General features: G+C 38.0%; 1 protein-coding gene across 7 annotated transcripts in view; it reads left to right on the forward strand.

Annotated features, from left to right (window-relative positions):
* Nucleotides 1-27,471, forward strand: part of VPS54 (VPS54 subunit of GARP complex) — a 117,271-nt gene that overhangs the window by 55,956 nt on the left and 33,844 nt on the right. For 4 of the 7 annotated variants that reach the window (XR_005885184.1, XR_005885183.1, XM_040993335.1 and 1 more), the window contains exons 13-22: nucleotides 356-485; nucleotides 1,069-1,250; nucleotides 1,683-1,795; nucleotides 8,933-8,996; nucleotides 18,417-18,522; nucleotides 19,416-19,503; nucleotides 19,953-20,074; nucleotides 20,186-20,266; nucleotides 22,232-22,339; nucleotides 25,229-25,323. Coding sequence is in view for 5 of the 7 variants with exons in the window: in XM_040993335.1 (XP_040849269.1) it covers nucleotides 356-485; nucleotides 1,069-1,250; nucleotides 1,683-1,795; nucleotides 8,933-8,996; nucleotides 18,417-18,522; nucleotides 19,416-19,503; nucleotides 19,953-20,074; nucleotides 20,186-20,266; nucleotides 22,232-22,339; nucleotides 25,229-25,323 (1,089 nt within the window). In the remaining 2 variants the exon portion in view is untranslated. Of the gene's footprint in view, nucleotides 1-355; nucleotides 486-1,068; nucleotides 1,251-1,682; nucleotides 1,796-8,932; nucleotides 8,997-18,416; nucleotides 18,523-19,415; nucleotides 19,504-19,952; nucleotides 20,075-20,185; nucleotides 20,267-20,412; nucleotides 20,671-22,231; nucleotides 22,340-25,228; nucleotides 26,225-27,471 lie in introns of those variants that run through there. The other 3 variants (XM_040993332.1, XM_040993333.1, XM_040993336.1) reach the window with 2 other exon arrangements.

Consider the following 27,471-nt stretch of genomic DNA (forward strand, 5'->3'; position numbering starts at 1 on the left):
TCTTCAATGCATGACCCCTCTCTTTCCATAGCTAATAGCTTGCCTTTAAACTTAAGTTTAAACTTGTAATTTACATAAAAAGCTTTTTATTATAGATTTTGCAAATTTTCCAAAGTCAGAACTATGTTATTTCTTATGTTTTGAACTATATATATATTAGATTAGATTAGGGTTCAACTGTGTATGTGTTAATGAGCATGTTTAAGTCATGCTTTGTCATTTAACTGTAACGTATTTGGTACAACACAGAATTTTTCCTCAAATGTGAATCTTACAGCTTTTTAAATATATGTTTCATCTATGGAAAATGTTGTTTTCAACTTCCTCAGGCTAAGTCTCATTTTATCACTTTCAGGGTCAGTGAAGATATGAAATTGACTGATTTAGAACTAGGAAAGCTGGCAAATAATATCCAAGAGTTATTGTATAATGCTTCAGATATATGTCACGATCGAGCTGTCAAATTTCTCACCTCGAGAGCAAAGGTAGTTGTTTCCGTAAAGCTTTGGATGTTTTATATTTCATATGTCATGATTATTTTGAGGATCTAGAATAGTGTTCTTGCTGTTCTTCTCTGTTCTCTATCATGCATATTATGTCTCTAAATATTTAATAAAGTTAACGTTATTACTTTTACGTTGTGTAAAGGAGGTGTTTAAAAATAATCTCAATAAAAATAGAAAAATTGTTAAATATCTTAATAGTTTTGAAGATCACTTTTGGAACATAATGCCTTAGTAGTTAATTGGTCATTAATGTGCTCTTCTTATACTCATGTGTACTTGTGTAATAGCCAAACAAGTAATTAATAAAGCTAAACTCATGTTGTGGAAATTTCATAGTGTGATCTGCATGCATTTGTGCTGCCGTGTTGCTTATAAAAATATCAAAATCATAATTTTAAACTTTCTGTTCGATTTCTGGGAAGTTTTATTTAAAATAAAAATTTCTGTTTTTTGTAGTATAATATCAATATAATTTGCTATCATTTATTAAACTAAGCTTTATTGCTCTTCTGTATTCGGTGTTACACTGTGTTATAATTTTTTTTGTTTTCTTTATAATTAGGATGGTTTTCTTGAGAAACTAAATTCCACAGAATTCATAACACTTTCTAGATTAATGGAAGCATTCATTTTGGACACTGAACAGATCTGTGGACGAAAAAGCATGTCATTACTTGGAGCACTTCAAAGCCAAGCTAACAAGTTTGTGAACAGGTTTCATGAAGAGAGGAAAACCAAGCTCAGGTATTATTACCATGTCTATTCTGTTCTTCATGTATTTTTCTTTATGAAACTCAAACAACTTTATGATACCTAAAAGCCTGACAGACAGGCTAGCCAAAATCCTTGACAAAATGAATTTTTGTTAAAAAGCAGCTTATAGAATTTAAAATCACATTTCTTAGCTTTCCAAAATGGAGTTGAATGTTTATTGCTATTCAAGTACTTTTAGGAGTATAGTCTGTGGCTTCTTTCCCACTTCAGTTATGCTTGATCACTCTTCATGGTTAGACTAAGATATAAACAAAGATATTTTCTGAAAATATTGGTCCTGTTTATGATTGATTCTAATTTATTATGGTATTCAGCACTTTTAAAGATTGTGTTCACTTCTTCCTTTTCAATTGAGGAAGAGGTGTTGAAATAGATTAACATTTGCTTTTCTTTTTTGAATAGCCTCCTGTTAGACAATGAGCGTTGGAAGCAAGCTGATGTTCCTGCAGAATTTCAGGATCTCGTTGACTGTATATCAGAGGGAAAGATTGTTTTACCTGAAAAAAAATCAGTGGGTATGTGTTTCCTCACACATTTTGTTCCAATATTATTTTTTTTTAAGATTTATTTATTTATTTATTTATTTTAAAAGATTTATTTATTTATTGGAAAGTCAGATATAAGGACAGGAGGAGAGACAGGGAAGATCTTCTGTCCAATGATTCACTCCCCAAGTGACTGCAATGGCCAATGCTATGCCGATCCGAAGTCAGAATCCAGGAACTTCTTCTAAGTATCACGCACGGGTGCAGGATCCCAAAGCTTTGGGCCATCCTCGACTGCCTTCCCAGGCCACAAGCAGGGAGCTGGATGGGAAGTGGAGCTGCTGGGATTAGAACCAGTGCCCATATGGGATCCCAGCACGTTCAAGGCAAGGACTTTAGCTGCTAGGCCACGCCACCGGGCCCTGTTCCAATATTCTTACACTTATTTTCTAGTTATTTGAAAGGCAGAGATTGAGACAGACAGCAGAGAGACGTCTTCCATCGGATGGCACGTTCTTCAGATGCCCACAATAGCTGTGGCTGCCGTAAGCTCTGAGTAAGGAGCTCAAGCTGGAGCAGTTGTGGGGATGACAAGACCTCTTGTGTTTGAGCCATCACCTGCTGCCTTTCAGAGTACACATTAGCAGAAAACTGGAATGATAGCTGACCTTGGATTTGAACCCAGGCACACCAGTTTGGGATGTGGGTGTCCCAAACAGTTTCTTAACTATTGCAATAGACACTTACCTCATGAATTTTACATATTGCTTGTTTATTTTATATGTATGTTTAGTATTTCTTTGATTGAAAATGCCTATTTAAAAGCCTAGCATATTGCCAGCTTGGTTAAATAAATAGTTTATAGGAGAATTATCTCTGGCAATTTATAATAATTTCAAATATTTGCTGAGAAGCAGGCATTTGGCATTGCCTGATTAGGATTCTTGCATCCCATATCACAGTACCTGGGTTTGAGTCTGTTCCAGCTTCTTCTATGCCAAGATGCAACAGGTGATCACTTAAGTACTTGGATCTTTGACTCGTGTGGGAGACTGGGATTCACCTCTGGCTCCTGGCTTTAGCCTGGTTTGTTTCCTGCTGCAACGGGCCTTTGGAATGTGAGCCAGTGGGTGGTAGTACTCTTTCTCTCTGCTGTTTTTTAAAAGCACCACATAGGTATTGAGTATTAACCATATGCGAGATGCTACACTATGCAATTTTCATACAATATTGTAATTTGTCCTTACAGAAATTTAATTTTAGCTATAGGAGTGATGAAGATGGAAATTTAGAGCACTTAGCAAACTTGGGGATTTGGAATTTGAAACCAGCTATGTAATTTCATAAACTATATTCCTAGTTACTGTTCCAGGTTGTTTTAGTTTTTAAAGAACTGTTTATTTTCATCTAATTGAAAGAGTGACAGAGAGAAAGGCAAAGAAGCAGAGGTATCTTTTACCCATTAAACCTGTCCATAAATGGTCACAACAGCAAAGGCTGGGCCAGGTAAAATCAGTATCCCAGTCTCTCGTGTTTATGGTAGAAGTGAGGGCCCCTGAGTCATTATCTACTGACAGCATTAGCAGGGGGCTGGATTGGAAGTGGAGGTGTCAGGACTTTCTAACTGGCACTGTGAGAGTGAATGAACCTGTGCCATGTGATAGCTCGCTTGTCACAGTGCTTGCTCCTTGACTCTGTTCAGGGACATACATTCATTCAGTAAGCACTAGCTTTTAAGTATTGAAACAGAGGTAACAGCTGTAATTGTAAGATGCTGAGTCAATTGAGCGAAACCAAAAAAATACTCGTTAGCATCATAAGTAGTATTGTTATATGATAGAAAAAAATCAAAGTGCAAAGAACTGTAGAATAAGTACTATAGAAGACATAGAAAGAAAGACCTGAGAGATGGGAAGAAATCCAGAACATACATATATAAAATTGGAATTTAAAAAAGATTTGTTTATTTTATTTGGAAAAGATTTACAGAGAGAAGGAGACACAGAGAGGAAGATTTTCCATCAGCTAGTTCATTCCCTATGTGTTCACAGTGGCTGGAGCTGAACCGATCCAAAGCCAGGCACTTCTTCTAGGTCTCCCATGTGGGTGCAGGATCGTAAGACTTTGGGCCATTCTCCACTGCCCTCCAGGCCACCAACAGGGAGCTGAATGGGATGTAGAGCATCTGGGACATGAACAGGCGCCCATATGGGACCTTGGCAGTTGAAGGGGGATGATTAGCTAATTGAGCCATTGGGCTGGGCCCAAAGTTGGAATTTCAATGAGACAATTATTGTGTATTTATAAAGGGTTAGTTTACAATGCAACACTATTGTTGTTGTATACAACTATTGTGTACTTATAAAGCTATTGGTTTACCATGTAACACTAAATTTGACAGTATGAAGTTCTTAAATATGTTCATGGAGGAGGCAGTTCCATTATTTCCAATTTTATGCAATGTATAATATAATATATTAAAGTTTAATGTTTCTGCATAGAAACCTTTTGAAATGACATAATTCATACTTACACAAAATTCAGCTATGCTTCAAGAGAAAGCCTGAATAGAAAGATAGTAAATAGGTGGGCAAGTGTTTGGTGTAGTGGTTAAGATGCCGCCTGGGACACCTGCATCCCCTGTGAGCATGCTCCTCTCCTGACACCACTTCCTGCTCGTGCACACCCTTGGAGGTGGCAGGTGAGCACTCAAGTGATTGTGCACCTGTGGCTGTGAGGGAGCTCTGGCTTGAGCGCCTTGTTCTCAGTTTCAGGCCTCGCCCCAGTTCCAGCAGTTGTGAGCATCTGGGGCGTGAACCAACTAGATGAAAACTCTCTGTGTTGCTCTTGCTCACTCTTCTTTTCTTTTTCACTCTCTCACAAATAGATAAGTAATTTAAGAAAAAGATAATGACCCACCATTTGACACATAAGAGCAATCTTGATAATTCAGTGGAGATGCTAAGTAACTGGAAAGGTAAGGAAGAGAATGGATTATATGTCAACAGTTTGTGAGGAGAAAGTGTTTGATGAAGTGGTAGCAGAGAGACAAGAGAAATGAGAGAGATTATTACTCTAATCAACTCAGAAAGTCAAGAAGGTGTTTTGTTATAGGAAGGACCAAATTGTATTTTCATGTTTAACAGAAAGAAGCAGCAAATTAATTTTGGGTAAGAGTTAAGAGGTGGTTTAAGGAGCAAGGTGGCTGGGGTTAAATCTAAGGCTTAAGCGTAAGTTCATCTCTTCTACCACTATGGTAAGAGAGAATGGGTTAAGGACAGATAAGGCATAGATTACTTCATACTGGATATTGGATAGATGAATTGAAGGAAATAAGCAAACATCTGTTACTAATGGCAAGTTTTAATAGGTAAGAGTGTTAACAGCTATTTTTTTTTGCACTGTATGTTTTCATATATATTATATATTTGAGAGACAGAAAGGGTAAGCTCTCATCCATATTCTTCTGCAAATGCCTGAGCTGGGGCTAAAACTGGGATTTGTGAACTCAATCCAGTTCTTTGACAGGTGACAGGAATCCAGTTGCTTGAGTCATCTTTCTTGCTCCCTAGAGGCTGCATTAGCAGGAAGCTAGAATTGGGAGCCAAAGCTGGGCGCCGTGGTGTCTTATAGCGTCTTAACGACCAGACCAAACCTGCTCCTGTGATTACAGTTTCAATTGTTTATGTGAAACTGTTTATATGAAATTGTTTATATGAAACATTGATTATATGATCGTTATGCTGGTTATAACTATATTATGCTGGTTATAATTATATTATGATTAGCAAAAACTGAGTAGAATATACTAACCATTCTAAATCACTGCTTTAAGTTGATGATGCATGTCACTCATTTGCTCTTTGCAATTTTACTTGGTTGATTTCCTATTGTGTGAGGTTGCACTAGATGACTAGGACATGTTTCTGTCCCTGAACAGCTCCTAGTCTTTCAGGTCCACTATTAGACAAACAGAAATATATTTTAAAAAAAATGATAAATATTCTCGATATTTAAGAATTGAACTAGCAAATGAGAGATTTCTGTTTGTCTTTCAAATAAAAATGAATACATAAAGATCTTTGAGAGTGAAATGATATATAGTGTAATGAATTAACCATATAGGTTTTGCTACTGTTGTTCCTGCCTATTTTTCCCCTCTCTGAATAGCGTAAGTATATACTATTAGAAGCTTATTAACATTTTATTAGGCTGTTTTTGTTTTTGTTTTTGAAAGGCAAAATGACAGGGAGAATGAAACATCTTTAATTCATAGCTTTACTCCTCACATGGCCATAACTGGGGCTGGGCCAGGCTGTTGTGGACTCCAGTGTGGGCTGCTGACGTTGCAAGCAGTGACTTAACCCATTGTGCCAGATATGCCACCTCAAATTTTGTTAGTTTTTGTAAGGTTATGGATCCTGGGTGTATTATTCATTTATGTAATATACATTTATTGAGTTACTAGAACAGGGCTGGGTATTGGGGAAATTAAGGTTAATGGTTAACAGCTGATATTAATTGAGTGCTTCTTGGTGCTGGACATGTTCTCAGCACTTTACATGTGTTACTCTGTTGGTACATGAGCTATAACTATTAATATTACCAATTAACAAATATGGAAACAAAGTAGTTAAGCAACTTATCTAATATTCCATAGCTAGGAAGTGATAAAACTGGGATTCAAATTCAGGCTTACTAACCTTTTTTTTAAAAAAAAAATGGGTAGGGGATTAAGCTGTCGCCTATGATGCTGGCATTCCATATGGGCATTGGTCCAGTTCCTGGCTGCTCCCCTTCTGATCCAACTCCCTTTCAGTGGACCTAGGAAAGCAGCAGAAAGTGGTCTATATCTTTGGGCCTCTGCACCCATTTGGGAGACATAGGTGAAGCTCCTGCCCTCTGGCTTCAGTCCTGCCCGTTTCAGCCATTTGGAAAGTGAACGAACAGATGGAAGATTTCTGTCTGTCTCTCTATCTGTAATTCTGTTTTTCAAATAAATAAAATTTTTAAAGTTTTTGAGGTATGTTGGGGAGCAGTGCTGTGACTTGTTAAGCTGCTGCCTGCATTGCTATCATCCCTTGTGGACTCCAGTTCAAACCCTGGCTGCTCCACTTTCAGTCCAGCTCCCTACTAATGGTTCCTGGGAAAGCAGTGAAAGATAGCTCAAGCTACTGGGCCCTGGCCACTCACTTGAGAGACCCAGAAGTAGCTTCTGGCTTTAGTCTGGCTGAGCCCTGGTCTTTGCTGTCATTTGAAGAAAGAAATAGCAGATAGAATATCGCTTGCTCTGTTGTCTTAACTTCCTTTTCTCTGATACTCTGCATTTTTAAAATAAATAAATAGATAAATAAATCTTTAAGATTATTTTTATTTAATTTGGAAGATAAAAACCAGAGATGTTAAATTTTCTGGTTCATTCCCCAAATATGTGAAACACCTGGGACTGAGCCAGTTGAAACCAGATGGTGAGAATTAAATCTGAGTCTCTCATATATGTAGCAAGGACCCAAGTTCTTGGGCTGTCACTTTTGACTGATAAAGGTATACCGTAGCAGGAAGCTGGAACCCAAATTGGAGATAGAGCTGAATTAGACATCCTGTTAGGGGATTCAAGTATCCCAAGCGGCCTCTTACCTGTTATGCCACAAGTTCACCTCAAGCAGACTGTTTAAGTACCTTTTTCTTACCTGTGATGAAGCAGCATACTGCTTTTCTGCAGTGTTAAGAATTGGTCAAAGGGCCTGGCACGGTAGCTTAGTGGTTGAAGTTCTTGCCTTGCACACACTGGGATCCAATATGGATGCAAGTTCAAATCCCAGCAGCACCGCTTCTCCAGCTCTCTGCTTGTGGCCTGGGAAAACAGTCAAGGATGGTCCAAAGCCTTGGGACCCTGCACCCACTTGGGAGACCTGGAAGAGGCTCTGGGCTCCTGGCTTCAGATCAGTTCAGCTCCAGCTGTTGCAGCTACTTGGCGAATGAATCAACAGATGGAAAATCTTCCTGTCTCTTCTCCTCTCTGTTTATGGGGCTTTCTAATAAAAATAAAATAAGTCTTAAAAAAAAGAATTAAACAGTTCTTGCTTTCAAACATTTGGGGTCTGATATACATAGTGAACTGTGATTCAAAGTTTTTTCACACTGTACAGAAGAGTAAAAAAAAAAAAAAACAGAAGAGACAGACATTTTATGTTTTTAATTGTTTAGAACAATTTGAAGTTAGGGAAATGTGTCCATGGTAACATTGATTTGGCTGATCCAGGACAATCATTTAATTTACTGTTCTTTTTACCTCGTAATGCTGAGTTTTGTTTTATAATGATAAGAAATATCATGCTGAAAATGGAGTAACTTCTGTGTTGAAATCTTGAGAATTAAATGTACCACCCCCCACTGAATTTAGAAATTAACCCATTCTAGGAATGATAATAACAAAGGAAAGTATTTAAATGCTAGGGTTTTTGTTTCCTTGTTGTTCTAAGATTTATTTTTATCTGAATGAGTTAGGAAGGGAGAGACAGATTTTTTTCCTCCACTGGTTTGCTCCCTAAATGGCTACAATGGCCACAGTCGGACCAGGAGCTCCTGAGTCTCCCGTGTGGGTATAGGGACCCAAGGCTTTGTGCCATTCTCTGCTGCTTTTTCAGGCCATGACAGAGAGCTGCATCTGATGTGGAGCAGTTGGGACATGAATTAGCACCCAGTGGGATGTGGGCACTGCAGGTGGAAGCTTAGTTGACTATGCCACTGCACTGGCCCCTTGGCATTTTAAACTAATAATAACACACCAAACCTACAGGAAAAACAATTTTCATCATTTTCTTCATCATTTTCTCCATCATCGATAGCATGTCTGAAACACAGGTATTGTTCACTGCATTTAATTTTGGATACAGAGTTGAGACTCGAAGAGGTTAAATAATTGCTCTATGGCCATGTATTCAGTAATTGGCAGTACTGGGGTTCAAATCCAAATCCCTCCATTTCTGTATGCTCTATATTTTATTCACTTTGTGCCAGATTGCTTCCCAAGAAATAGATATTTTTAGAAATGAGATAGTTCCAGGTTCTACATAGGAACTGCATTTTTGTTATTATTTTTTTTCTCCAGTAGTCTATATGGTTTTTGTGGCCTTATCTCTCCTGTTTATTTACTTTACCCCTTAGCTGCAGAAGAAAGGAAACCGGCTGAAGTTCTCATTGTTGAGGGGCAGCAGTACGCTGTGGTTGGGTGAGTGATACATTTTTCTTCATTACTTGAGCAGCTATTTCAGACATAGTTTTCTAACTCCTCCTTGAGGTGAATTGGAAATGTTGGATTAATAATTTCAAAACCTATGAAGTATATAATAAAGAAATTTTATGATTTTATTTTTATTTATTATATTACATTTATATGCTTTATTGCTTCAGAACGACACAGGCTTAACAGAGAAGGCCTGATTTCTTCTAACATGAAATGTAGCCAGTCCAAGAGTGATTAGTGGCTCCATGTTATTATTATCCCTGTTTTTCTTTGTTTCTACAGCTTTCTTAATGGGTAGTGCCACAGAGTGTTTTAAGTGGAAACATGGATAGTAGCACTAAGAAATATTATGAAAATTAAGCAGGTGGGGTTTGTGAAACATTCAGCAGTTTCAGCACCTAAAAAGTTGATTGTTGTCATCATCATTATTTGAGTCATATATCTTTCACTCTTTGCATTAAAATTCAAGTTAACTAAGAAACAAATTCTACGGCCCAGTGCAATAGCGTAGCGGTTAAGGTTCTCGCCTTGAATGTGCTGGGATCCCAAATGGGCACCGGTTCTAATCCCGGCAGCTCCAATTCCCATCCAGCTCCCTGCTTGTGGCCTGGGAAAGCAGTCGAGGACGGCCCAGAGCACTGAGACCCTGCAACTGCATGGGAGACCCGGAAGAAGTTCCTGGCTCCTGGCTTCAGATCAGCGCATCACTGACTGTTGTGGTCACTTGGGGAGTGAATCATGAGATGGAAGATCTTCCTCTCTGTCTCTCCTTCTCTGTGTACGTCTGCCTTTGCAATAAAAATAAATAAATCTTAAAAAAAAGCGCAAAAGCAAATCCTACATTGTTTGTCTAATAATGCATACCTTTTATTACGTTGCTAAATAAATTTTTCTTTTTCTTTTTTAATGAATATCTTCAGGCTGGCCATGTGGCATAGTGACTTAAGCAGCTGACTTCATCCAGTAGCAGAGTTCTGTAATCAAGTCTGGTCTGTTTCCCATCTAGTTTCCAACCAATATGCATCCTGCTCACAGCCACTAATGGTTTAAGGATTTGGATCTCTGCCACGCATGTGGGAAACGCAGGTGTTCTTGGCTGCTGGCTTTGGCCTGGTGCACCTTGGCTGTTGGTGATCATTTGGGGAGTGAACCAGCAGATTCTTGGCCCTTGCAACCTTCCTTCCTTCCTTTTAATTTCCTCTCTGTCCTTTTCCTTCATCCCTCTCTGTCTCTGTCATTCTGTATTCCAAATAAGTAAGTTCACGTAACAAATGTTAAAAACTTCATGCTTTTTAACACTACTTCATGATTTAATGTGTTTCTGCATATATGATACCATTTTATCTTTTTTCCTGTTAAAAAAAAAGTTGAAAATTAGAGAGAAGGTGCAGTAGGAAAGAGGAAGTTAACTGATTTGCTCCCCAAATGCCCATGAGAGTAAGGTTGGGCGAGGCTGAAGCTAAGAGCTAGAAACTCAGATCTACTGCCTGCGATGCAGGGAGCCCAGCCTCTCGAGCTGGGATTAGCAGCTGATGTAGAACTCAAATTCAGGTCCTCTGATGGGAGATGTAGGTGTTGAAAACAGCAGCTTAATCAGTAGGCCAGACAAGCCACTCCTCATTTTATCTTTCCAATCATTTCGATTCTCGCAGTGTCTAATCAACATATTTTCAGTTTTCTTCTTGTACCTGTTGACATATTTTCTGAAACAGTCACACATCTAACCCCAAGAAGGATGTAACTCTGTGTCCATCTTGTCATAGCACTTAACTGGTATGTGGAGTTATTTATCTATGCATGCATTTCCCCAGTTAGACCCTGAGGTTTTTTTTTTTTTTTTTTGAGATTTATTCTTTTTTTTTTTTTTTAAATTGGAAGGTCAGATATGCATAGAGGAGGAAAGACAGAGAGAGAGAGAGAGATCTTTCATCCGTTGATTCATTCCCCAAGTAGCTGCAACATCTGGAGCTGAACTGATCTGAAGCCAGGAGCCTGGAGCCTCTTCTAGGTCTCCCAAGTGGGTGCAGGGTCCCAAGGCTTTGGACTATCCTTGACTGTTTTCCCAGGCCACAAGCAGGGAGCTGGATGGGAAGCAGGACTTCTGGGATTTGAACTGACATCCATATCGGATCCCAGTGTGTGCAAGGCGAGAACTTCAACCACTAAGCTACCATGCTGGACCTGACCCTTCTTAATGGTAGAGATCATATCTTAAGAGCATTTTTTCTATCTTAATTCCATAAAAATCATTTGGAAAATATATAACATTTTTTCTCCACCTGTATTCAAGTCTTTGAATTATACACATTCTAACTAAAGCTTTCATTGCTTTGTTCTCTGAAGTTCTTCCCATTTTTTCTGCCCTGCATCATGTCCTCCATATGTATTTAGGTATGCTGTCCACTGCACAGACTGCAACAGAGGAGATGCAGTCCCAATATGTGGACTCCAAAGTTGGACCACACATCCTGTGATTTTTCTCTGTAGCCAGGGTCTGAGTCCAGTGATCTAGTTGGAGAGTTCTTCAGGAAACCTCACCTGGGCTGATCTCAGACCTGACACTTGCCTGTGCCAGCCAGTGCAGAATCAGGTTCAGTCCATCACCTGTACCAGCAATACACATATTGATGGATCCAGTAGTCTGGTTAGTTTTGCTCCAGGCCCCATACTCCTTTGAACCAATGGGTACTATGGCCTAGCCCAGCCAGCCACCACAGACCTGTTCCTTTGCCCATACCAGCAGGTGCTGCAGCCTTGTCAGGGTGTCCTCCAGTCACCCCCACCAAAATCCTCCCCCAGCCCTGGTTTTTGCACATGCAGCCTATCCCAGCCCAGCTTCCGCTCCAGCTGGCTCTTGTGCACACCTGAGGGAGCTGCAGTTTAGCTGAGCCCAATTCACTTCCAGACCTGGCCCTCACGTATGCTGAGAGGTGCTGACACTTTATCCAGCCTGACCCTTTTCCAGCCCTGGTTCTCCTGCTCACCAGTGGCAGGTACAGCCTGACAGGGAAGTGTGCATGGTGCCCCTACCAGGTATGTTCCCAGCCCCAACTCCTGTGTCAGGTGGGTTCCTGTCAACTGTGTTCTGTCTCTAGTCTCGCTCAGCCTGTTACCACCTCAGGTCTGCACAAACTGGTGGATACAGCATTCCCATAGAGGCAAACCCACAGGTCCCCTACAGAATTTGCTCCTAGATCTGGGTTGCTCACGTTCTGGTGAGTGCTGCAGCCCAGTCTGATGTGGCCCACCCCCAGCTTTGACATTCATGGGCAGATACTGCAGTCTAGCCCAGCCAGGCATGCTTCTCAGACCCAGCTTTTGCATGGGTCAGCAGAGAACAGGCAGTGCTATTTAGCACAGCCCAAGTCTGTCACCTTGGTCCCATCCAGACATGTCCTCTGGTTGTCCTCTGATTCCCTACCTCCTTTATTGAATACTTTCTTTGCAAATATTTTCTCCCATTCTGTTGGTTGCCTCTTTGCTTTGTTAGTTGTTTGCTTTGCTATGTAGAAGCTTCTTAGGTTGCTGTGAATGTTTTTGTCCACTTTGGTTTTTATTGACTATGCTTCTGAAGTCTTACTCAAGAAGTTGTTACTTAAGTCATTGTCTTGCAGCTTTTTCCCTATGCTTTTCTCTACTAATTTATTTCAGCTCTTAAGTTTAGATTTTTGGTCTACTGTGAGTTTTTTGTGTAGGGCATAACGTAGAATCTTGTTCCAGACTTCTTCATGTGGAAATTCGATTTTCTTAATAACATTTGTAAAGAAGACTATCCGTTTTCCAGGAAATGATTTTAAGTAGTTTGACAAGGATCAGTTGGCTGTAAATGTGTGGGTTAATTTCTGGAGTTTATATTCTGATCCATTGGTCTAGATGTCTATTTTCATGACAGTACCAGGCTGTTTAAATTATGACAACCCTTTAGAATGCCTTTAAATCTGGTGTGGTGCTTCTAGCTTTGTTTTTACTATTTCAGTTTGCTTTGGCTATTTGGGGTCTTTGTGTTTCTATATGGATTTTAAGATTGTTTTGTCTAGGTCTGTGAAAAATGTCCTTGGTATTTTTATTGGAATTGCATCACATCTATAAATTTCCTTGGGTCATATGGACATTTTGATGATTCAGTCCATGGATATAGAATGTTTTTCCCATTTTTTTCTGTTTCTTTCATTATTATTAATTATGGAGATCATTTACATCTTTTGTTAACTTTCTCCCAAGGTATTTAGAATTTTCTTATAGTTGTTATGAGTGGATTGATCCTTAAGTTCTTTCTCAGCCAGAGCATTAAAGGTATATAATGTTGCTGATTTTTTGAAAAAAATTTTTTTTTAAATTTCTATTTGAAAGACATGTACTGAAAGAATTACAGAGAGAGAAGGAGAGATACAGAGATATCTTCCATGTACTGGTTCCAGGACCTCCTTCTGGGTGCCTCAGGGGTGCAGGGACCCACTGACTTGTACTCTTATCTGCTGCCTTTCCACAGTGTTAACAGGTGGCTGCATCCCAAGTGGAATTGTTGAGACTTGAGCTGCACCCCCTTGGGATGCTGGTACCACAGATAGAAGCTTAGCCTGCTACATCATGGCACTAGCCCTGGTTATTGGTTTTTGAGTGTTGATTTTTGTATCTTACAGCTTTGCTGAGTCTCTTAGGAATTTTAGTAGTCTTAGTCGAGCATTGGGTTATCCTACATCATGTTATCTGCAAACTGGGATAATTTAGCTTCTCCTTTCCAATTTATATCCTGTGGTTTCTTGATTTTGTCTAATGGATCTGGCTAAAGCTTCCAGAACTGTATTGAGAATAGTAGTGAAACTGGCTGTCCTCATCTGGTTCTAGATATTAATGGAAGTACTTTAAGCTTTTCTGTGTTCACTATGATGCTGTCTGTGTTTGTAATATATCGCTTTGATTGTGTTGGATTTTTATCAAATGCCCTGTCTACAATTGTTGGGGTAATAATATAATTTGTTTCATTGATGTGATGCATCATGTTTATTCATCTCTATATGCTAAACTGTCTCCATCCCCATGATAAACCCTACTTGGTCTGGATGGATGATCTTTCTGATATATTGTTGGATTTGACTTGCTGGTATTTTGTTGAATATTTTTACATCTGTGTTCATCAGGTATATTTGTCTGTGGTTCTCTCATTCTCTTTTTGTATTTTTTTCTGAATTTGAAATTAAGGCAATGGATTATTTTGAGTATTTTAGAAAGAATTGGTATTAGCTTTTCCTTGAAAGTTAGGTAAGATTTAGTCGTGATGTCATCAGTTCTGGGCTTTTCTTGTTGAGTGGTTCTTTGTTACTGGTTTATTTTCTGTATTGGTTAGATTTTCTTGTCATCATACTTCAATTTTGGTAAGTTGTATGTATGCAGAAATTATCCATTTCTTCTGCCTTTTCCAGTTTGTTATCATGTACTAGTTTGTAATAACTCCTAATGATTCTTAACATTTCTGATATCAGTTATAACATCTTTTTCTTTTCTGATTTTATTAATTTGAGTCTTCTCTCCCAAACCTTTTGTTTATTTTTTGTTAGTTGGACCAATGATATATCTATTTTGTTTATTCTCTAAAATTTTTATTGTTTTTCCAGACTACTAATTTTCAGTTTGGTTATTTCTTGTTTTTCTCAGTCCTTGACATAGATTGGTAGATCATTTGTTGATACTTTTCCAATTTTTTGATGTGGGCACTTAGTGCTGCAAACCTTCTTTTAACAATGTTTTTGCTGTGTTGTGTTTTAATTTTCATTTGTTTTAAGGAATTTTTTGGTTTCTCTTTTGATTTCTTTTGTTATCTACTGCTCATTCAAGAGTATATTTTTGATTTCTTTGTGTATTTTCTAAATTTGCTTTTTTTGGTTAATGTCCAGTGTCATTCCATTATGATTAGAAAGATACATGATGTGATTTCAGTTTTTAAAAATTTGTCACAGGAAATCAAACTTGTTGAAGAAGTTAAACTTGTTTTGTGTCCTACTATATGGTCTGTCCTAGAGAATGCTCTATATGGTGATGTAAATAAAGTGAAAAGGGTTAAAAAAGATAGTCCTTGCAAATGGAAATAAAAAGCAACACTCTAAGACAAAACCTTTTTTTTAATTAATTACATTGCATTATGTGACACAATTTCATAGGCTCTGCCATTCCTCCAACCCTCCCCTCCCCTCCCCCATGGTAGATTCCTCCACCTTGTTGCAGTATTACAAATCAAATTCAGTTGAGAGTCTTTCATTGCAAGCATATACCAAGCAAAGAGTCCAGCATCTAATTGTCCAGATACATTCAACAGTTTCTTGGGAAGATCTCTGGTCTGAAGGTAGAGCTGGCAGAATATCATCCTGGTCAATAAACGCCCTAACTTAACAGCAATGACAATTTACCACATTATGGAATTAATTGTCATGGTATTGAGTAATCAATATGTTACAAGATGCAAGGTCTCAACCTCTTTCTGTGACTACTTCGTTGACATTTTGGTTTATATATAACCAGCTCCTATACACCTTAAAATGGCTATAGGGTACTCTCAGCTGTCTCGTGTCTATCCTCATTTTAATATTTAGTAGTCCATAGCGTTGAGGCATAGTTCTGCTGAACCTGGCTGATTTCAGGATAGTTTAAACTAGCTTATAACTCTGGCAAGGCATATGACAACAGTTGAGGTGTAGGACTGTATCAGGAGGGGTGTGCAGAGAATTCTTCGATTCCCTAGTGAGGAGTATCTAATCTCTGTGTCCTACCTAGTAAGGTATATGTGAATCCACACTGACTGTTTCCTGTCTGGTCCTAAGCTTTCCTTATTGTTCTCTGTCTATTCTGATTGTGTTTGTTTGTTTGTTTTTGGGGAGAGGACTCTGGGGCGACCCTGATGGTCATTGCCAGAGAGGATGGGTCCAAAGTTGGAACTAAGTAGGGACCAGAGAAGGCTCCTCTCCCGAGTCCCGAAGGAAGTTTGCTGTTCTTCTGTGTCTACGGACCACTCAGGGCTCCTAGCTGTTGTTCTGATGACCTATGGTCCCGCGTGGAAGGATTTGGGCTTCCATCCCATGTGTGGATCCCAATGGGGGTGGGTGACCTCTGAGTCCTCGGCCTCCAAGGGCACTCCAATTCCCAGTGAAGACAAAACTTTTAAAGAGACAAAGTCATTATGGACTTTATATTTTTAGGGTGAAGTGTGTTTCTTGTAGACTACATTATAGATGGATCGTTGTCATCTTTTTAAAATCATTCATTCATGTATCATTTCTACTGCTGACTGGATTGTAATAATAATCTTTCAATATTTGCTTATCTTCGAAGGTCTTTATTTCACCTTCATTTCTAAGTGACAGCTTCGCTGGACAAAGCATTCTGGGTTGGCAATTTTATTCTATTTATTTGGAGTATATCCATTCTCTTCTGAGATTCTATGTGTTCTTGTATTTGGATGTCCATCTTTACCCAAACTGGTAAAATTTACTGTTATTATTTCTCCATTCTTTTTTTCCATCCCTTCAGGAACTCATAATATTTGTATAGATGGTCCTTTGATGGCCTCTTAAAGATCCCAGGTGCTCTTCTTGGCCTAATTTTTTCTTCTTGTTTCTTTTGTCCATTTCAAAGACATGTCTTATAGTTCAGATAGCCTTTCTCTGCCGCACAAGTCTGTGTAAAGACTTTGTAATATTTTATTTGGGTTACTGAATACTTCTTTTGTAATAGTTCCATCTGATTTTTCTTCAGTATCTCTGTAGAATTTCATGTCCGTGTCATGTATGGATTTTCTTATTTCACTTAAGTTTCTTTCTGTTGTTGATTAACCTTACTTTTTTTTTTAAATTATTGCTCAGGCTTTTCATCAATATCCCTTCTTCACAGTTCAATATAAATGTATTATTGTGTTCCTTTTGGGAAGTTGTATTACCTTGTTTGTGCATTTTGTGTTTCTGTAGATTTCTGTGCATCTGGTGGGTGGAGGTTGGTTTGTGTCTTTTGTTACTATTTCCTTTGGAAGATGGATTTTTATTTGATTGAAAGCTTTATTCCTGGAAATGTGCCTCTGGGGCTTGGTTGAGTGCCTAACACCTGCACTTGAGTTCCAGGGATATGTGTTGGGTGAGTCCAAGCAGCACTAGCAGTCTGTTTGTGGGTAGGACGAGAGTCCAGAGCAACACCAACGATGAGTATAGAGGTAGAACACCTCTAGCTGCAGTCTGCAGCGGAGGTGACATTGGAGCCGTGTGTTCCTAGCCTCTGCTCTTGTCTCCCAGGGTGAAGCAGTTTATTCACAGCCTGGAGTGCACTCATGGTGGCAGCACACCTCACCTACTCAGCATACACACCATCCGGAGCCCTAACCTGGTCCATAATGTGTGCATACAAGAGCCCCAAGTCTCTGTAGTCAGATTGGGTGGGTATACAGGAAACTAGCAAGTTGCAACCCATGACTCTCTCAGTTCAATAGCCTGTGCCCAGAACTCTGACAGACACAGTGTGCAGGGAATTTACTATGTTCTGAATGCTGCCCCACTTCTAGCTCTGGTGGCTTCTAGCAAGGGTGGAATTCCCACCATAGAGGGTAGAACTCAGGTGTAATGCTACTACTGCAAATTGAATCTGGTACATTGGTCAGGAGAGAGGTGGAACATAATATGGCCTCCCTTGATCTGCATAATAGTCATCTAGACTCTTGTTGGCTCCCTAGTATGCACAGACAGAAATGCCAGTGATAGGATTCATGGTAGCCTCCTCTCAGCTTACCATGTAAGGTGACACCACCCAGCTAGAAGTTGGCTGTGTATACCTATGAGCAGGTGGCAGCATGACTGATGGCAGTATCTGACCTCTCCCTTCACTACTCCACAGAGTGTTCTGTTCTGTCCATTCTTCACTGAAAAATTCTCTTAGTCCCTTAGAAATGTGGTCCATTTTGATTTTTGATGCATTTATGGCTGAGGTCAGAGTGGCTTCTAAATATTCAGTCATCTTTAATTCCCCAAGAAGTAGTAATTTGAATTTTTTTTAAAGAAGATTTATTTATTTTTATTGGAAAGTCAGATAAACAGAGAGAATGAGAAACAGAGAGGAAGAGTTTCCGTCTGCTGATTCACTCCCCAAGTAGCTGCAACAGCCAGAGCTGAGCTGATCTGAATCCAGGAGCCAGGAGTTTCTTCCAGGTCTCCTACGCGAGTGTAGGGTCCCAAGACCTTGGGCTGTCCTTGACTGCTTTCCTAGGCCACAAGCAGGAAACTGGATGGGAAGTGGGGCCACCTGGACATGAACTGGCATATGCAAGGCGAGGACTTTAGCCACTAAGCTACTGCACTGGGCCCAGTAATTTGAATTTTATATGCCAAATCACTTTGTTTTTCCTGTTTTGATTGCCTACTCTTTCTTTTCTTACAGAACTGTATTGCTGTTAATAAGAATTATTCTTGAATATTGCCAGTGTGTGGATAACATTCCATCTGTTACTACTGACATGCTTACCCGTCTGTCAGATCTATTGAAGGTGTGTATGACTTTACCTTGTTATGGAAATGGTTAGAAGAATTAATTCAGTAGGGTGTGACTAATCTTTCAACTCTAAGCAGTTCAAGGTCAAGTTATCTTTAAGACATTAATGTTATAACATTTGGTTATGGTTGAAGTCACAACATATTACTGGAAAAATGCTGCCTGCTTCCTTCTCAATCCACATGGAGCGACTCCTCGTTGCACCCATAGAATTATTAATGACATTGGAGACAGGAGATGATTTGTTCGTTAGGTACTGAACATGACTGAGAGCACTAGGTCAAAAAACCTGGGCTGGTTTCAAATGTGCATGGAAGGGAATTCACAGAACTTTACAAAATTCATCTCACTAAGGTTAGAGGTTTTTCTTACATCATTCTTTCAGAACCATTGATGTAAAATGAAACTGTAGTGGTAATTTTATTCAGCCATTTCATATTAACAGATATTTTAAAATGTTAGCATATAGGGACAGATTTATCTTTCTAAACTTCTAATGTATCACATCTATCTTGAAATTGAATTTTAGTTCATAAACGTGAGCTGTTTCCAAAGTGTAGCTTTACAATAAGTATTACTGAGTGAGTTTTGTAAACACACATTAAAGGTTAATTTCCTAAAGCTGATTTTTAGGATTTTTTAACTTTTTCCTCATTAGACAGTAAATACTATTATTCAGATTACCCCTCTTCCTTCTTTCCTACTGCATAGAACTTCAGTGCGCCTACTAGAAAATTCATTTGGTTCTTGAATGAAAGGAAAGAGGAATGTATTTTTCACATAGCTGACATATACTTTTTAAATAAAATTTTGTAATAAAAATAAAAATAAATTTAGTAATAACTTACTAATCAATGAATTATTGCATTTCCCCCCTTCCTTTGTTAGTACTTCAATTCGAGAAGTTGCCAGTTAGTTCTTGGAGCTGGTGCACTGCAAGTTGTTGGACTGAAAACAATAACTACAAAAAATTTGGGTATGATTTCTTACATGTAATTCACATGCTGAGGTGTTACAATGTTGTCATTATTCTTGTCATTATTTTATTAAACCCAATATTTTCAAGCTCTAACTAAGGACCGTACAAAGTTACAATTTCTACTTTACTCCTTTTATATTACTGTAAATGAAAGGTAATCACTGGGAAAATGTCATGAGGAATTTCCAATCTGAAAGGATTAGTTATTTGGGAGTTGTACTGCCTTAGAAATACTAGGATGGAAAGTGTTTGGAGTACTTCCTGAAAGCTGTCTGAATGTCAGAAGAGAATCAGGCTGGTTGTTAGTAACCTCATAGTGACAGCGCTCACAGTTTCAGTCCATTGGGAGAGCAGCATATTTGATACTGCCAAAATATGCTTAATTTGATATATAATTAAAAGTCAACTGGTACCTTTTTTGTTTCTCCATTATATGTCCATTTCAGCTCTTTCTTCAAGATGTCTGCAGTTAATTGTGCACTACATTCCTGTGATCCGGGCTCATTTTGAAGCTCGGCTACCACCTAAGCAATATAACATGCTTAGGCATTTTGATCATATCACTAAGGTACTTTTTCACATGTTCTTACTAGCATTTCATAAATTTAATTTCTCAACTGTTAAGTGTGTTTCGGTGCATCACAGGGATTTTGAAATTGATTATTATTTCTCATTACAGGACTATCATGACCATATAGCTGAAATATCAGCTAAGCTTGTAGCGATAATGGATAGCTTATTTGACAAGCTATTGTCAAAGGTAATGATTTATGAAAATTATTAGGCTTTGCTTAAAAGTATTGTTATTTTTAATATTATAAAGAATTTTTTATAAATAAAGTATGGTAAGAAATTCTAAATTTGCAAAAGGCATTTCCCACTTTGTGGAATTAAATTTTTTTTCAGAGAAATGTGACCACCTGCTGACCAAGGCTACTCACAGTAGGCTAACCCACAATTGTCTGCAAATCAAATTCTTCATGATTTGGAAAACAGTACAATTTTTCAAATTTCCCAGATAATTGATACTTACTTTCTAAAAGGCTGGGTAGTAAGGAAGATGATTCTGATAGTTGGAAACCTGATGTAAAAGTTTGTTGGTGGTACCTACATTGACAAATGTGTACCCTCTTCAAAGTAAAGTTTGAAAGCCTCCCAGACACAGGGCAAAGATCATAGTAGAAGAAAAGGAAAGAGATGATTTTAAATATAATTTGTTACTTTATTTTTTATGCTGAAAATGTGGTGCCACATTTTAGGTGAAAATGTGGTGTTCAAAATCAAATTTTATATTTGTTCTTCTTTCCATTCCCAGGTGTGGTTAAATAAAGTGTTACAGTCTTACAAATATTTGAGAACTTTGCGAAGAACTTAGGCTTTTGAAATTGTTTTTATTCATCCCCAAAGAAATCCCAGTCACTGTGCATTCCTAACTTCAGCCCCTGGCAAGCACTGGTTTATCTTCTGTCTCCATAATCTGCATTTCCTAAGCATTTAGTATAAATGGAATCAAATGTTGAATTGTCACAGCTGTGCTTGTCTTAGACCAGTCATATAGTGACTTCATGATTCTTGTACGACAAAATATTGAAACTCACCATGTTTTAGTAAACCACATTAATATGTTTAAAATGTAATTATTCTGTCAAATTTGTCTTGTAAACCAAAAATTGGCATATGGCTTAAGTTACCTGAATCCTAAAATGTAAGAGGAAATATGATTAATTACATCAATATATTATTTCAGATATAAGGTTAGTAAAATGAATTTACCTAAATTTAATTAGAATGTGTAATATAAAAGGTTCTTAATAAAGCTCCCTTTATCTTAGTACTAGAATAAACGTGTTTATTATATTGGTCCATCTATAAAATAAAGAGAATATTTTAATTCATTAGATTTGTATTGGTTATAGGTAGAATGATATTGACATCCTGTTGACGTATTCTGGAAATCATGTTTAAAAAGTAATCTGTTGGGGTCGCCGCTGTGGCATAGACAGCTAAGCCATTGCTTGCAGTGCCAACATTGCATGTGTGGTCAAAGTTCAAGTTGATACTCTTTCACTTCATTTTTGATCCAGCTCCATGCTACTGTTTCTGAGACAGCCATGGAGGATGGCCTACATGTTTGGGCCCCTGTACCCACGAAGCTCCTGGCTTCTACGGCCTGTCCCATACCCACCCATTGTGACCATTTAAGGAGTGAAACAGTAGATGGAAGATGTTTCTCATTTATCTCTGCCTTTCAAATAAATAGAATAATTTTTTTTAAAAAACTTTAGTTAGTTTAGAGAATTGATATCGTGATGATTTACCATTATATTTGGAGCCAGTTTAGAGTCAGAATTTGAGTACTTTTTACGAAGCACTGTTTTGTGTCCTCATGAGTCATTTTTTTTTTTAATCCTCACAACAACTTTTTGAGATACCAAGAAACTCAGTAGCTTGCTCAATGTAGGAATTGGAGGAGTTTGAATGAATTGAACCTTAGGAGTCTGTTTCTAGATTGGAAGCAGGCATGTTTTTAGTCCCAAAGCTATTTTAACTCTCCCAGAGTAGATCAGGCTGTTGGATGTTCTCAAGATTTGTATGAGTAGTGCAGATTATTGTTGAAATATAAGCTTGAAAATCATTCCACAGTTAAAATTTGGAGGCATGGAAAACGTGTTTCTTGGGCAATCCAGAGGATTTAACCATAATTCTCATTATTTTTCCCTGCCAGTATGAGGTGAAAGCTCCTGTTCCTTCTGCCTGTTTCAGGAATATTTGTAAGCAAATGGCTAAAATGCATGAAGCTATATTTGATCTCCTTCCAGAAGAACAGACACAGGTGAATAATATTTTCTAAAACAACTTTTGTATACGCAATATATAATAGCTTTGCAGAATTGGTGTTTTTGTATTTTTGGCACAGTTACACTTAGTTTATACTCCAACATAATTGCTACCAGCTTTTCAGGTTGTTATTTTGAATACTGAAACAGAGATAAAATTTTCTAACTTTTGTCAGAGTAACCCTAGCTGAGACAGGCCGTTACTACAGTTTTACTGTGGTCTGCAACTCCAAAAAGCATATATTGCTTTTGTTCATCTAGAGGTTCCCGGGTTCCACTTAGATTATTCCTTATATTATTATTAGTCTTAAAGTTCTTGCTATTGTGCCCAATGGGATGGCAGAGTGACTTGGTCCTCTCCTTGCTTCTTCCAGAATCCCATGTGGGTGCTAGTTCTTGTCCCAGCTGCTTTATTTCCATCGTTGCTTGTGACCTGGGAGGGCAGTGGAGAATGGCCTAATGCTGGAGACCCTGCTCATGTGTAGGAGACCCCGGGGGAGGCTTCTGAGCTCCTGGTGGCTCAGCTCTTGCCTTTGTGGCTGCTTATGAGGGGTAGGCCAACAGGTGGAGGATCTTTCTCTGTGTCTCTTCTCTCTGTATCTGGCTTTCCAATAATAATAATAAAAAAAACCAAAATGCATCTTTTTAAAAAAAGTCCATGTCATCATTTATTAATAAATAATAAAATATGTTACTGTGATTGTAATTTAGACTAGAGATAGGAGAATTAGTGGTGGGGCTAATAAGATTAACACAAATTAACTATCCTAGTTAATCTTACCTTGTTACTATTTGCTAGATCAGCGTAAGTGATGCATAGCAGACACAAACCAGGGCAAACAGCAGAATGAGAAGCCTTTGGCACTTTTCACCCATGGAGTTGGCGTCCTCTGTCCCTACAAAAGTGCTGTCCCAGAAGTCTCTTCATCTGTTTCATGCTGACAGTTTAGCGTTTCCCGTTCTCCTCTACCAGTCTTCTTCACCCTATTTTAGCTTCTTACCTTTGTGCCTTGTTGTGGAATGATACCATGTTGTAACAAAAACCTAGTTGTTGCATGATTAATGAACTCCCACTGTGATATTTGCTGTATAGTTCACTTTGTCTTTAATTGACTGAGTGCATGAAAGGGATCTGAGGAGCGAAGGATGGTTTTCCCAGTGTCTGCGCTTGCTTTTAGTCCTGCGGCCATCCTTTCCTGCGACACCTCAACTCCATCCTGCACTGGTGATGAACAGGAACTGTTCATGCTTCATGAAGAAAAGCTCTTCACGCTTCCCTGTATTTGCATGAATCATACTTACTTTATGATTGGATGCAGCTGAAGCAGCCATATGAAATTCAGTGCCTACTGGGGTCTCTTTTTCTAGCTAAGCCATCCTTTTTCATTCCATAAGTAGAATTCCACACCTCTAATATGCTGACCCTCTGATTTTGCCAACTGATTTATAATTATAGAAAATACTGCTTTGCAATATTAGCAAGATTTTGTTAAGTCAGCAAATTGGGCATGCAGGTACTTCATATGTTTTGATCTGATATTTTAAAGAAACTCTTGCAAAGCTTAGCAATAGGGTCTGATGTGGTGTAGCAGGTTAAGCAATTGTCTGTGATGCCACTATCCCATGTGAGCACTGGTTCAAGTTCCAAGTTCTACATTTCTAATCCAGCTCCAATGACATCTTTATTTGTACCTTAATACAATCTGCTCATGTGGGAAGAAAACTTCTTATAAAGACTACTAGTACTATAATCATTCTACCCTAGCATAGTGAACAGGAAGGAAATATGCATATATGTGCAGGAAGACAGTGAGAATGGCCCAAGTATTTTTGTTCCCTGTTGGAGATTTTAATAGATACTCTTGGCTTCTGCCTAACCCAGACATGGCTGTTGCAGAATTTTGGGGAATGCACAAATGCATAGAAGATCTCCTTTTCTCCTCTGCCTTTTAAATAAATAAAATATTTTAAAAACAATTTGACAAAAGTTGGATTTTGTTAGTATTGTCACTTATGTATCAGTAGTTCCACAAATAAGTGTTTTTTTTTTTAAATTTGTCTACTTTTCTTGACATGTAAAAGGAGAGAAAGTTCTTCTGTTCGCTGTTTCACCACTTAGTTGCACACAAAAACCAGGGCTGGACCATATTGGAGCAGAAACAGTCTGAGTCTCCCACGTGGGTGATAAGAACCCAACTGCTATAGATTACCTGCTCGTTCCCAGGGAGCACATTAGCAGGAAGGTGGAATGGGGAATGGAGCTGGGACCCAGCCTCAGGCACTGTACTGTGATATGGAATATGGGTGTCCCGAGTGGCATCTCCTTAGATGATTACATATATCTGGGTGTATTTTACTATATCTATGTATGGTTTATACATATATGTACTTATTTTTCTTATAGAAAATACTGCTTTGCAATATTTCTATAGATTAATTATATATAATTTTAGGTCAGATTGTTTCCAAAGAAATATTTGGTCATTGCTAATAGGAGCAATAAAATGCTGTGAGATGATTTTATGTCTCTAGTGTTGTGACTTTATTTGTCTGCTATGAAGTTCCTACTTAATTTATCATGTAGTTCGCTAATATTTTAACCTGTCATGGTTGATCCTATAGAAGTTCTTCCAAGATATGTAAAGGTAGTCCGATAGAAAAAAGAACTACTTCTCAGAAGGGAAAAACAGAGCTTTTATTCAACTCTGGAAGAAAGTCAAGGTGAAATAACAATTAAATGTTTTCAGAGAAGTGTTTCTGAAGTATATGACAAGGCAAAGGTTTTGTTTTGTTTTTAATACTTTCTCCAAATAATATTGATGCTTTGGATTCTTACATCTTCTATTTTAGTTTGTAAAGAAAATGTAATTTTGTTTATTTTCCAGATGTTATTTCTGAGAATTAATGCAAGTTATAAGCTCCACTTGAAAAAGCAGTTATCTCACTTAAATGTGATCAATGACGGAGGACCTCAAAATGGGTATGGTTTTAACATAACGGTACCACATACTCCCATAATGAATTTTTTAAAAATAGTGATGTTTGTTATTGTTTATGCTATTTTTTCTACTACAATACTGGGAACCACAATTGTGAAATCAGCAGCCTTTTTTTTCCCCTCCCCCTACTTTGTGGAAATGATGTCTATTTGACTGCCAATCTGTGTATTTTTGTTAGGTATCTGTGTTTCAGTAGTTTATAAATGATAAGTTGCTAATCCGATGTTATTTGCAAGGGCCTCAAAATTTCATGGGAAATAGAATTTAAAAATAGATACATTTCCTATAAACTTTTTAAAGTCCTCTCCTATATGTTTTTTTGAGGCCTTGTGGGATAGTTAATGCTGCCTGAAATACTTTCTAGTCTTTCCAAACAAGATTTAAAGTCCTCCTTTGCCTATGAGATCATTTGAAAGTCATTTAAATTCTATGCCTCATTTATAAAATGACAAGATAGACTCTGCCTAGTTTAGTTGCTTAGGTTATGAAAAATAAAGAGTATGTTTGTATCTGTTCTCTTATTTGTTGAACACATTGTGTTGTTTTTCAAATAGTGTTGTAAAAAATAGGGAAAAACAGGATTTAAACTAGGATTAGATCTTACTTTGCCACTTACTAGCTGTGTAATTAAGCAGATTACCCTGTTGAGGCACATATTCTTGGATTTAAGACTAGGATAAAGATGAAAGGTTCCTCATAGAATTTTTTATGAAAAGCAATATAGGTAGATGTGAAGAGAAGTTTTTGCAAGACGGAAAGCAATGATTATTTAGTCACTTTAATATGACTTGCTTATTTGTTGTCTGTTTCATCTTTTAGGGAATCCCTTATATTCTGTTAAGAAGTTAGGCTAACTTTCCAATAAAACTAAAATAAATCTTTTTTAAAAATTGGGCTAACATTTTAAATTTATAGAAACAAATAAAAAAATTATGTGGTCAGAATTTAGGCCTGCCATTAAAGAGTACACTGAACTGACTATGCAGAAAACTCATGAATTAGGAGTAAAATTTTATTCTGTTTGATTAAAATTCAAAGCACTGTTTGGAAGGTTCATTCTCATAAATCTGCCAGGTAGGCTAAAGAAAATTTATGCAAAGGTAGAACTCTGCTTATTTATACCCTATTGTTCTTTTTAAGGAATTTTTCTTTTAAAAATTTTCTAAGCCAGTAACAATTAAAGCACATTTAAAAAGAAGAGTGAAAACTTACCTTAATTGACTAACTGTAAAAATGAATTTTCCCTGCTGCTTTCTTTCTACCCCTCCAAGCACCACACGTACACGTCTCTTTTGCAAACAGACCAAAAAACAAACAAAATACAAAACCAGGCTAAACTCATTTTGAAATTCAAAAGTCAGATACTTCAATACATTTTTCTAAACACATACGTTTGATCTCATCACCGTACCATAACATCAGCATATAGGCAGATATATTCAACATGAACACCAGTATCTATTGTCCATTGATGTCAGAGAATACAAATGGTTTATATATGTGGTTCCTACTATTGAGCTTTCTCCTGAAAAGACAATAGTGAATTAAGAAAGCTAGCAATATTTATGTATATATATATATTGCAAAGTCAGATATATAGAGAGAAGAGACAGAAAGATATATCCACATCCAGTGATTCACTCCCCAGCCAACCACAACGGGCCAGTGCTGAACCTGTCCGAAGCCAGGAGCCAGGAGCTTCTTCTGGGTCTCCCACGCGGGTGCAGGGTCCCAAGGTCTTGGGCCTTCCTCAGGCCACAGGCTGGGAGCTAGATAGGAAGCAGGGCTGCTGTGACCACAAGCGGCACCCATATGGGATCCCAGCACATGCAAGGCAAGGACCCCTAAGCCATGGTGCTGGACCAAGCTAGCAATATTTTTAAGACCCAGGCATTCAGTGCCATTTTACTTTTTCTCCTGATTCAATCTGGGCTTGTTGGTGGTCTGGTTTCTTCTCACACCAGAAATTCTGAAACATCCAGTTGAATTTATTAGCTATTATTTTCTTTGTTAATACAGCTGGGAGTCAGTGCAATCTTAGATTGTCTCTATGACATACTTCAAGAAACTAATCTTGTGGGTCAATTCATGTCTTTTCAGGATCCTTTGAAAAATGAGATTTCTTGAAA

Source organism: Ochotona curzoniae, unplaced genomic scaffold (genome assembly GCF_017591425.1).
Source record: "Ochotona curzoniae isolate NIBS_2020 unplaced genomic scaffold, NIBS_Ocur_1.0 contig_883, whole genome shotgun sequence".
In the NCBI taxonomy this organism is placed as follows: domain Eukaryota; kingdom Metazoa; phylum Chordata; class Mammalia; order Lagomorpha; family Ochotonidae; genus Ochotona; species Ochotona curzoniae.